The sequence below is a fragment of the Trachymyrmex septentrionalis genome, unplaced genomic scaffold (assembly GCF_001594115.1).
Source record: "Trachymyrmex septentrionalis isolate Tsep2-gDNA-1 unplaced genomic scaffold, Tsep1.0 scaffold25, whole genome shotgun sequence".
Taxonomy (NCBI): Eukaryota; Metazoa; Arthropoda; class Insecta; order Hymenoptera; family Formicidae; genus Trachymyrmex; species Trachymyrmex septentrionalis.
Genome location: NW_017305408.1, coordinates 1,951,719 through 1,964,526, shown reverse-complemented (window position 1 = coordinate 1,964,526; position 12,808 = coordinate 1,951,719). Strand labels below are relative to the sequence as shown.

At 37.3% G+C, this 12,808-nt stretch overlaps 1 protein-coding gene across 8 annotated transcripts in view; it reads left to right on the top strand.

The window, feature by feature from the left end:
• Positions 1-12,808, top strand: part of LOC108748968 (septin-7) — a 44,576-nt gene that overhangs the window by 10,293 nt on the left and 21,475 nt on the right. For 2 of the 8 annotated variants that reach the window (XM_018487416.1, XM_018487415.1), the window contains exons 1-2: positions 1,431-1,525; positions 5,850-6,338. The exons of the other annotated variants lie outside the window; for them this stretch is intronic. In XM_018487416.1, coding sequence (XP_018342918.1) covers positions 5,943-6,338 — 396 coding nt within the window. In that variant the 5' untranslated portion in view covers positions 1,431-1,525; positions 5,850-5,942. Of the gene's footprint in view, positions 1-1,430; positions 1,526-5,849; positions 6,339-12,808 lie in introns of those variants that run through there. 8 annotated transcript variants of the gene reach the window in all.

The window sequence follows — 12,808 nt, the reverse complement described above, 5'->3', positions numbered from 1 at the left end:
TATATATATACTATATACTTAATTGGAGGCAATTAATTGTATAATAATTAATTGCATTTACGAGCTTGTTAAATATTAATAAATGCGTTTCCTGCAGTCTTTCAATAATAATTGCCCGCAATGTGTATTAATATCTCCAATAAAATGATATCGAATGTCTTGCAAAAATTTAATAATAATTCGGTTTCGAAAATTAAACAATTTATTTATTGAAATAATATTTGATTTATATATTTAAATTTAAAATATGATGAATATTCTCTGAAAACAGAATCAATGAGTGCCCAGTATTGTCAATGTAATCGAAGAATTTTAAGTCTTTATTTCTGAAATTTTTTACAGAATGTAGAGACATGTTTTACTAATCCTCTGATCAACGTTGGAAAGAATATAAGTACTGTTCTTTTCAGCTGAACTTCTTGCACTCTTCAATCTTTTTGCATCGTTCATCTTTTCTCTTTTTCTCTCCGCATTGAAGAAAAAAAAGAGACGAGATGAGTGATGCAAGAAGTCTAAACAGAATAAGTTTATCCTTTCCAAAGTAGCGTTTACATAAGATGTGAATAATATACACAATAGATTGTCTAAATTAAAAAAAAAACAAAAAAGAAAAATGTAGGCCGGATGAAAGTCAAAATTCGTGATAATTGGAGTGCAAATTAATTATTTAATGTATTTTTTTTAATAAGTACAAAAGCCAAATGTTTCGGTTTTTTTCCGAGCTATCTTCGGTGAACTAAAATATAATTGTAAGTATTATTTTTTAAGCTGCAAGTGGGAAAATAATGGGTGCCTTCCATTTAGTGACATAAGTCGACAATTACTTATGAAATGCAAAGAAAGATAGAACGATATTTAGTAGATTTATGTTACTAAATGGAAAGCACCCATTTAGTGACAATATAAGTCAACACAAATATAGGCTCATGCAGGCAATTGCAAGGCCAAGTGGCTTGTGGACCCAAAAGGAATCGAGAACCACAATAAAATCTGTAATCATGTAGTTGAAATTAATAAATTAATAAAATATAAAAAAATAAGAGGCTTATTTTTAGATACAACGAATAAAATAAAGACTAACAGGTGCGAATTGTACAAAAGTCTGAGTTTACATAAAAGTCGCGACGAACGAAAGCAAAAGTGCTTCCCCAACGTTCAAAGCTCTTGTAAAGGGTTGAAGGTAGCGGCATGGCAAGCCGGTGCGGCGCTGCAGTATCGACGCTCGATATCATTCGGGTTCGTTCTCGCGCCGTCGCGGCGGACGCTCTGATTGGTCCACGCGATCGGACGGCGGCGCTCGCGTCGTCGCGACCGACAGCTGCGATTGGCGCCCGTATGAAGTTTTTCTCCTTCTCGCTCTTTCTTTCTCGCTCTCCCCCTCGCGCCCGCGCGGCAGCTGCGTCAGGCGTGGTCGTCGCAGTTCATCCGAGTCGGGCGCGGTGATAGTTTCGCGCGTCTGTCGTGGTTCATCTCGAGAACGCGGTAGTGTGGAACTGTGGCGTCTCGCTTCGTGCACGGTGGATAGGTATACCCGCGTTTACTCGGCGCTCTTTTCCTTCTCTCTCTCTCTCTCTCTTCTCTTTCATTTCCGCGCGACGAACCGCACGTGAAATGAGAGTGAAAACGCCGCTGCACTCGGCCGGCTCGCCAACGGTGTGAATCATCGACAACGCCGGCTTCTCGGGTCTCGAGGGGCCCACGCAGTGCGACGCGTCCCCCTTTTCCTTCTCACTCTGTCTTGCGCGCGCGTATTCCCGTTCATTCTCCGATCCGCTCTGTTCCTTGTCTCTGTCTCTCTTCCTTCCTCCCTCCCTCTCTCTCTCTCTCTCTCTCTCTCTCTCTGTCTCCCCCCTCCCCCTGCCCCCAGAGAACAACCCTCGAGAACATCCCGCGCGCGCACCACCTACGCAGCGAGCGTATCTCGATCTCGGGGGCGAACGGAGTGCATGTGCTCGACGATGTTCTCGCTAAAGAAGGCTTGGGCCCAGTTCCACAACTGACGGTTAAACTCTTAACCGAGGTCCAACTTATTCATTGTCTCTTTCCAATTTTAGAATTGGAAAAAGATGTGACACAACTTGAACCTCTGCTAAGAGTTAACCATGAGTTGTTGAACTGAGCCTCATTTTCACACACACACAACTCACGGTTAACTCTTAACCGAGGTTCAACTTATTTCTCATCTCTTTTCGATTTTAGCATTGGAGGGAGATGAGGAATAAATTAAACCTTGGTTAATAGTCAAACATGAGTGAAATTGTGACCTAAGATAATATTCCGGCATGATGTACGTCGATAAGGTCCACTCTTGAGGTAATCAGTTTGAGTGGTGACCTATGATCGTTCAGGAAGCTCCACGTTACTCCCTCGAGGGCGAGAAACACTCTCTCAAGCGAACACGCGAACCCGGTGACTCCGGTTAATGCAATACTGTCTCCTTCCACCTCATTCTACCTTCCACACGAGGACGGTGAAACCGGTATAATTTTTCGGCGCACTGAAAGTGACCTCTATGTTTATCCGCGACAATGGAAATGCGACGATCACCTCGGGGTGCTTTTTCCTCCGTATTTTTACACGCGTCGATAATTGCATTCGACGAAATAATACCGGTTTTTTGAAGTCCCTGAGTAATTTTGCTTGTAGGACGGAGCAAGAGACTTGAATTCTGTTTCGTATTAACGTACGCAAATCCCGTATGAAATAATAGGTTTGTTCTTTTCAGCTGGACTTCTTGCACCTCATCTTTTCCCTTTTTCTCTTCACAGAGAAAAAAAAAGGGAATAGATGAAAAGATGTTAGGCTGGAAAGAACAGATCTAATACTAGGTTCTGATGGCTAAATTAATGTACACTTGTACTTAAAATTTTAATCTTGGTTTAACTAACTTTTCATCTTTTTCTAGCTCTAAGACTTAAAAGAAGATAAGGAGTAAGTTTTGAGCCGAGTTAAAAATTAGTCTATATTGAAACGGACATTCAGATCATTTCTGCCAACATAGATTAACTTTAATCTTGGGTTAATTTATCTTCTTTTATTTCTTACAACTAAAAGTAAATTAAATTGAGATTGAAGTTAATCTACATTGCTAGAAATGAATATTAGGAGCAGTCTCGTAATTTTCGTCTTGCATTTACAGAACGCTCTTTCTGCTTCCTCGGCTGATCGCGAAGTCGGGCGGAAGCGGTGGAGCAAGCTTTTTCGTGGGATTCAGTTTAAACGCGATTACTTTTACTGTAATGCATTCCTGATATCGAAGTCATACGCGAGTCGAAACACAGACAACCGCCGGTGAGTCAACGTTGGGCGATCATGCGTAAACAACTCGTAACGTTATATATCGGATGTCTACGAACGAAACTGACATTCTTCAATCTCTTTCGATATCGAGTTAGAAGAGCGGCATAGAACACAGAATGATTGAATTTCATGAACAATTAGAAATAGAAAAATGCAGAAAAATATGTTTTCAATTGCAACAAATGTAATTTCCTACACTGAGAAAAATGTTCTGGTTATCATAGAATAATTAAAATTCGAATTAAAAGCTAATTAGGCAATAGAATAACACAGAGAGTCGTATATTGAAAAAAAATGTTTCGATTAAACCAACAAAATGGTATTTTGATGAGATCAAACGGAGAATTTTTATATAATAATCAAAAATTCTTACTGAAATGCCATTATTATTGGGCTTTTCGTTAATTTTCTTGTAATTAGAATATTTCTCTCAGTGTACAAATCCACACATTATCTCGTTGCTCAATTAGTTTCTACGAGATTCTTAATTATTCTTAATTATTCTTTTATTAGTTTTTTATCGACATTTTTTTTCATTGAATTGAGAAACAAATTGACACATAGATTGAGATACAAAGACTTCAAGATATTTAGTTCGCCATTAATAAATGTAGTAATAAATAACAGTGTAACATAATTATGGAGCTCTCTCTCTTAATTTCCATTAAACATCGAATTTTCTAAAATGTCAATACAGATTATCATTCAATGTGAAATATTTAGACGTAGAATAACGTCCTGCACTTCTACTTGAATATCGAAAGAGGGATCGTAGAAGGTACAAGTATTGATTCTACAGTCCTCACATTTAAATTCGTTTTCCCTGTTTATCGATCGATCCCGGGAAATGCTGCTGGTCCATTCGTTCGTGAGATACCCAAGAAGCCGGAGCGAGAACCACCGTCTTTCGTCGTTGTCGTCCGGTTATCCTCGTGGCGCGTAAGACGAGCCGGATGGCTCTCGTCTCGTGGAGTACCACTCTTGCAACGATAAACAAAACCGTTTCATCGCGTATCGGCTTTCGACGTGTTTTGCCGGCGCCACAATCGAGAGGCTTCTCTCTTTTTCCTTCCGCAATGCGACTTTATCAGCATAAATTGTCGATCGCAATCGTTCATATTGAAACGATTACAATTGTCGATACACAAAAATATCACACAGGAAATGTTGAGAAACATAGCTAGTATTTTTACGTATTCATTTGTTTATTTACGAACTTTTTTGTTTGTTTAGAAACTTGATAAGAAAGAGAAGATACATTTATATTTCTTTTTTGACAACACAATGATATACCTATCTTAATATTTGTACTTGTTGTTATGTCTAGACTGAAAAAAGAATTGCTACATCTTAATACATATCTCATAATAAATATTTACTCAATAAAAAAAAAATGATAGTTAAATTAATGATTAAATTTTTGTGTCGAATAAATATATGTTTACACTTATTAAGTATTTACTTAGAACTTCAAAAAAAAAAACAATATTTATTAAAATTTAGTTTCTTTTTTTTACGCTTAAATAAATTTAAAAATAAGAAAAGCAGGTATCCGTTTAATTAGAACAGTGGATCGTTCCTTTCATTATATTGGATAGGCAGGGATAAATTCATTACCGCGTGAGAGAAGCTCGCTCAATGAATGAGGATGGTTTTTGCTGAACGAGTTCCAAATAAAGTTTTGCGGGGTCATTCAGCCTTTCGATCGGTCGCTCCGAGACACACGGTCGATTTACAGTTACACGCATTCATGCTCGCTTTGCACACATCACTCGAATCTTCACTGCAATTTCTACAATTTCTTTATAGGAGGTCAATCGTGTAATCTTTTCCCTACGGCGGAAACGTGAAAGTGAAAATTTTTTGTATGTGTGCATACATACATAAAAAAATTTCACTTTTCCGTTCTGAAGAAAAAGTTATTCGATCGATATACCCAGCTTTGGACTCTCTTTCATAAAACTGCGTACGGTAATTGCAACTGTCGCAGCTCTTATAATTAAAAGAATTTAAATCAAAACGGGCTTCTGAGACGCAATGATATTAATAAATGTCTATTATGCAAATAATATATATAAGTAATTGTATATTATCTCTTTTATACATGCATTAGATTATAAATCAATTAACATTAAAAGTACCGTTTTTACTTGCTGAAAAAGATCAAATAAATGAATTATTACGAAAATAGAGAATGAAAACCAAATATATTTTATCAGTAGGAAGAACATAATTGTTGAGCAAGGCAAAAAATTTCAAAATACTACTTTTTACGCAAGAAATATAACTAATCTGGAAAAAAAGAAATTGAAACAATTTTACATCATACATCTCGAGAGACCGAGAACGCCTCGACGTCTCAGAGGCACGTTTTTGCTTAACGCGTTCGCACCATAGTCGTTACATGAACAATAATCGGATTGCAATAACCCTTTTCTTTTATACACGTACTTGTGCAATACGGATACGTGATACCGGCGTGCCGAGTACACAGTCGAAATGAGAAACGCGAGCGAACTCGTTAAGCATCTCTCGGTTTTCGGTTTAAGGGTTAAATCCCCTGTCGAGTTCCCGCGGCGATCTCCTGCGGGAGGAAAGCGAGCGAGAGAAAGAGAAGGCCGTTCTGCGTGGTGAAAAAGAGGATGTCGACGACGGAGAACCAGAACGGTACCGCGGGCGGCGCCCAGAGCAACGGCATCAAGCCTCTGTCGTCATCGTCATCTTCATCGTCCACGGCGTCGTCGGGCGTCTCGCCGTCGTCCGGCGGCCGGGTCGGTCTACCCAACAACAGCAACTCGTCCTTCCTCTACAGCAGCAGCACGATGCTGAGCCGGGAGAAGGCGCGGCAGGTGCCGCCGCCGACCCTGCCCAAGTACACGTCGAGCTTTAACGCCGGCTCGAATAACGGCGGTGGCACTGCTGAACGACTCACCAGGGAACGCGAGACCGGTGGTAGCTACAGGCTCGCCAGCCTGGACAGACTCGCCCTGAGGCAGAGGATACTGGATGGGGAAAAGGCGAACGGCGAGCCCATCTCGGTAAGCGAGACAACGGGATGATCGTTGCACAACATGGATCTCGAGCTAATGGCTATTTCGCGGCGTCATACATTTTTTTTTTTTTTTGACTTTTGGCAAAGCTCCCCTCCCCTCCCCTCCCCCCTCGATTGTCCTATATTGCGAATATCCACGTATTATTGCGCTGGACGAGTATATCGTCTTATGAAATAATACAGCGCATTTAACATGTTTTTAAATTTTATACTTGAAGGCTGATATTCGTACACGGAGAGAATTATTTCTTAAAATTTATACTTAATGAGAAATTTATTAATGAGATATTATATGATTATATATGATTTATTATTAAAATTTATTTAATGAGAGAAATTTAAAATTTACATAAAATTCTCTGAAATACAATATAATGTTGTTACCATTATTATCATATTTTTTCAGAATAAACTCTAAGAAAAAATTCTCTCCGTGTTGTCGGTTCTTATATTTAAAATAAGATCGTCTTAAGTACAGTCTTAAGATGTCGTGAACCAATCAAAGGGCTGTATTTGCGTCTTAAAACATTACTTAAGATAGTAAAATAAGAACGGATTATGAATACCGCCTATATTTAATCTATTTTTATTACAAGACCGTCTTAAGTAATGTTTTAAGACGCTAATGCGGTTCTCTGATTGGTTTATGACATCTCAAGATTGTACTTAAGTCTCGAATGTAAGAACTGATTATGAATATCGGTTTTAAAGAGGTTTTCATTCCAATTGTTTCCTTCACGATTTTCACCTTTTACGAAACTGAACTTTATTATACATAAAATTGAAACATGAGTTCCAAAATCAGATTTAGAAATTATTGATTAATCGTGACGTGTACTAGTCTGGCATTTGCATACATTGCTATACTTTATTCTAGCACATTGTGAGCTGGCATGTATAATATTTACCAGAAGAAGCATATTTAAAAAAAATATAGTATGTATATCAAAGAATATTTTGAAGTTAAAGCACGTACTTAAATATAAATGATGCGTATGTGAATTAATTATGAGAAAAAGACGCAAGTTTTACCACTCAAGCGTTAATCTTTAATTCATATATATATTAAGTTTATTAAAATATATATATTATGTACGGCTTTTTTTACATCTCGTCTCAGACGATGTCGGCAGATTCTTCGAAAGATGAAATACATTTTTACTGGGTACAAATCTAAAGGCACGAATGAAATTGTTTCTGTTAGAAGAGTTCGGAGTGTCTCTAGAAAGTTGCTCTCGGAAATTTAGATAAATATTCATTGAGAGTACACACAATGTAGTTTCTTGAAAACAAAGCTTGTATAAGTAGATACTTCAAGTTTATATGTTTATTCTCTAAAAACTCTCAGTATCAACTTTTGTAAAATTTCTCAAGAAAACTGGCGGGAATTTTCAAGGGAATATACCGGCGGATAATTTCAAGAAATTTTATGGAAATTTATACCGAACTGTTATAATTGAGTACAATTTTCTGTCACTGCGACGATTCTCGAATAAAGTAATAAACTCTAGAAAACTTGTTACTTTTGTATTACATCAAAGTTAGAAACACGGTAAATCTTACCGAATGATAATTTCTTAAAATACCGTACTAACATTAATTATGAACAATTGAAGATTTTTATTTTTCCAAATATTTATCGCATAGACATAGGTAGATTGACGAGATAATTTCACTTTGAGAATCACTGCCAAGCAATATATGGCGAAGGAGGCAAACCTCCCTTGCGATACTTTTCTGGCCGAGGGGTAGTTCAAGTTTGGGGATCTCACCCTCAATCGAAAAGCTGTAATTCGTGAGTCATACAAAGCAGAACCTGCGTGTGCGCTTCGTATTTAAATACGCGAAAGCGTATTTCTTCGCTTTTATTGCGTTTGTTCACGTCGTCGTTTATCGCGAAGATTATAAAAATGTCCAATACTTACGTTTACAGACAAGATTACAAATCGATATATATTGCCTTGAAACATTCAACAGAAATCTCGAAATTTATTCTTTGTAATCTAAGACTTAAACAAAAAAATATACAATTTCAATCAACCTGTATATGTAATAGAAATTGATTAAAGAATAGAAAGATGCAATAAATGATAGTTTCTCTTGATGTGTTAAAAATGTCAAAATACATATAATGTAAACAAGTGCACTACTTTCAAACGCGTGAGAATTACCAGAAAATTACACGAAAATGACTCGTTGTAAACGAAATAAGTAGGGAAAATAAGAATAATCGGGAAAAGGGGAAATATAATGAGGCATGAGAGCACGCATGACGATAAAAGTGTCGTTCAAGCGTCTCGACCCTGAAGAGGAGGGTCGACGAGCTCTTACATAGTCTAATCGTTCTGACACATTTTTACTAACGAAGGAACAGTGACATTCTACGGCGATAAGCTAGCAATCCGTGGCAAAAGAAAGAAAGAAAGAGAGAGAGAGAGATACGTGCATTTTATTTCGAACAATCATGCCATTCAAAAGCCTGCTAGAGATATCCGGAGAAGTTATAAATTTTTCCTCTCTATTGCAATACAATCCGACTTTGTTACCCGCGGTAAAATGATATTTTCTCGTTCAACATCATTTTACATTTTACGCCGATGTATATTTCATATTTCGTGCTGCGAGTTTTCGTTTTGCCCACGTACGAATTAATTGAATTATTGATACTAACAATTTAAATATTATTCGAAATTAAAAGAACTGAATTATATTAACGAAAATATTTTTTCTACTTGTTAAAAATAGATCTCTTTACATTAATATAATTCCTCACAATTTTATTTAGGCCAATCATAAATTTTTAATTAAAAAAAAAAAAATAAGTGAAGAGAAAACTCTGGAAATGTACGTTTCCAAATGATGTCTATTATTTACAAGCGCTTTTTTTTTTGTACGGTAATTCTTTCTCCGGGGTAACTAATTACCAGGCAACGCAATTAAAAGTTAATACGTCGCAATTAAGAGATAATTCAACTATATATATATATATACATTTATAAAACCTGCCCGGTAATTGTTTCGTTATAACCGAAACAATGCCGCGATAAAATAATTCCACGGATAAAAATAGAGATTTGAACGAAATTGCATTGGCGGCACGTAGGCGGCAAAATCGAATATAATAGAAGTTCGCTTCGTGCGCCACCCTTTTTGAAGGGACGCGTTAATTAAGGAGGAGTCCGTACTTTTACGTCCAGGTCGAGGACACGTGCGTGGCGTGCGTTGCGTTAACGATTGTCTTAAAGGCGAACGAGCGAGCGAGCGAAAATGCGTTATTGCGAGCTGTGTTGCGCAATCAGCATTATATCGTTCGCCGAAGCGGTATTGTCACAGTGCATTGTCCGACGACAATTCGCGAACTACTTTCAGTTCCGAATGCATTCCGCGCGGCTAACCCAATTCCGAGTAAAAAAATTTCGTAAAAGCGAACTCGTCTGAAATCCGGGCGGAATTTCTCATCTTTTCGCTAATTAGAGGATTCAACATGCTCCTGAGTCCGCGCCGTGTTTATTTCTCATTACTAAGCTTTAAATGACGAACGTTTTATCGTAAGCTTCTTTTTTATCAATTACGATTATTCGATTATTCCATATTTGTTTCTTCTTTTTTTTTTCTTCTTAATTTGTGGAGCATGTACAAAATGCATAGCATAGCTAAATGAAATTATCTGGATCAATAAACATCTAACGTAAAGTTTCTATATTGATTTACATAACGTGTAAACCGTTGGTTCGTGCTGGTTTTATGCTAGTTGTGCTACACTTGCGCATTTTGCGTATCAGTTTGCGTTCAGCAGACTCAACAGTTGAGTGAGCGCTCGCTGTTATTAATGTATTCCTTTAGATCTAAAATTCTGATTGGATGCTCTAAAAGAATGTATACCAGTAACAGCAAGCGCTCACTCAACTGTTGCGTTCGCTAAATGTAGCCCTATGCTTGTGTATTTTGTGTGTCATAATTAACAGATTATGACATACAAAAAAAAAAAGAATGTAAAGCAGCGAAGAGCTGCGTAGAATAAAATAGGAAATAGGGAACAAAGAATAAGAATTTCAGTCTGTCAGAAACCATGCATAGAATATACAGTTTCTGATAAATGGAAATTCTCATTCTTTATTTTCTGTTCCTTATCCCTTTGATTGCGCGCAGCCTCTGAGACAGTAAATGAATCGACCAATCACAGGCAGAGACGTAATGCAATAAGCAGTAGTAAATCATATGGTGTCCAGCGGTTCTTGAATATCCTTGGATTGGAATTTTATATGTTCTGGAAAATTCCTGCACTGAAAGAAAAGATTGGCTGCTGCAGCAAGTTAGATGGTAAAATATGGCATAGCATTTTTGATTGATAACAGCCAATTTTTGGTTGCAGCAGCCAATTTTTGATTGCGTTAGGCTATCCGCAATGTCAGTATAGGATTTCGATAGGCTAACGTAACCAAACATTGGCTTCTGCAACGAATTAAAAATGCTATACCATATTTAACCATTCCTTTCTATCAATGTGGAAAACCCCTAAAATTTTAGAGCTTGCCTGGAATTTATCATTCTTTCTAAAAAAAAAAAAAAAAAAAAATCAGAGCGTAAAAAAAGAAAAAAATAAGAAGAAAAATTGTGTTCGAGTATAAGTCCTCCTTTAAAGACGCAATAAGTTACCAATAGAAAATGAGAAACTTGAATTTAATGTCTAAAATAAAAAACATAGGTAGTAGACAAATTGTTTGTGTTGACGAAATGTTCGTTTGATATTATTTATAAAGCGATAAGTAATAATTGTTTCAAATTTGTTAGCGTTTTATAATTCATTCCTGGTGGTATGAATCCTAATTGAAATATAAAGCATATAATAATGTGCAAATCGATGAAAATCAATTAAATAATGAAAATTAATCGATGGGATAAACCCTGGGAAAATCAGGATTTTTACCTGGAAATGTCCTGGAATTATCCTTGAATTGACTAGCCAGATTTTTACTGGACCTCATGTAAATCCAAAATGTTGATTTGCTCACTGTTTAAGCCTTACTGCTTCATTCCTCATCTTTTTCCAATTCTTGAATATAATTTTTATGCGCCGTATCTTTTATTATGACACATAAAATATATAAGCATAGCACAGCCAGTACGAGACCATCTGGACCATCGAATTACGTAAATCAATATGGCGGATTTTATGGTGAATTGATCCAGATGATCTTACGCTATGCTATGCTTATGCATTTTCTGTGCTGTAATCAATAACGCTATTAATAAAACGAATACGTCGTGCTTTCGTTTTAATAAAATTTTATTTGTCTCGCGAATAATGAAATTGTTATTGCGTGAATTAACAAAATTATTTGCAATTAAAATAATACGCTGACATCATTTTTTTCAATGTAGTGCAGCAATAAAGAATAAAACCTACTATTTACTTCCTGATTATCTTAAAGATTTTTGGTTTTTCCGAGCCAATATTTCTCACCGTAACTTTTCTATAAGACGTCCTTTCGACATGCGTGTAATCGAATCGTCGAGACTCAATAACGACTGTCATCGCCTTTACTGCGTCGTCAACGGCATCGCATAGTGAATTGAATCGCGACTCTTGATCGCGGTGGCCCAGATTTACGGAAATCGAGCCGTTTATTCTCGTACGGAATCGGGCATTGAATTCTTCATGAGCGCCGTCGCGCCGCGTCTCCGCGTTAGAGAAGGAGAGGAAACAGACGAAGACGATAATTGACGCAAATGATGAACTCTTAAGCGTAATGGGGCCTAAGTTGCCGCCAATGAGAACATAAATTCACCTCTTCCGCTTCCGCGTCGTCGCACATTTTCTCGTGTCTCGCGAGTCGGAAGATTCAAACGAGATGTTTTCGCGAGCGGATTGACGTCGCGTGTAATCTGCACACTTTACGCGTTTATCCGACGACGTCTGATAATTTCGTCGTTAAGTACCTTCCGAGATTGCCCATAAAACAGTGCCTTTCTATCGATCAACGGTGATGGGGAATGGCGAGAAGATAGTCTAAGTTTCTTCTCTAGTTTTTAAAAGGTTTCCCTTTTCATGAAAAACACTTTGTTTTTCGCGAAAGAGGAACTTTCCTCTTCTCAGGATAATTCCCTGTATTTTTAAGTTTCCCGAGAACCCTCGGAATAAATTCGTCTAATTTCGAAGAACACGCGACTGTGTGAAATGTCATATGATTGTAACGCCAAAACGGAGCTTTCCTCATAAAGGTTGAGAGATTGATTTACATTAATAAGAATAAGAATCAGATCGATACTGAGAGTCGACGCTATAATTCTGTGGTTAGTAAAAGGGCGTTTGAAGAAGAGGCTCCACGCGATCGAATCGTCAAGCTTGCCTCATTAATATTAAAACGTGCGGCTAACTCGGCAGATAGAGAGAGAAAAGAGGAAGCCGTTCGCTGGAGTTTTATGAGTGCGCCTATTATGCAGGCGATGGACGGA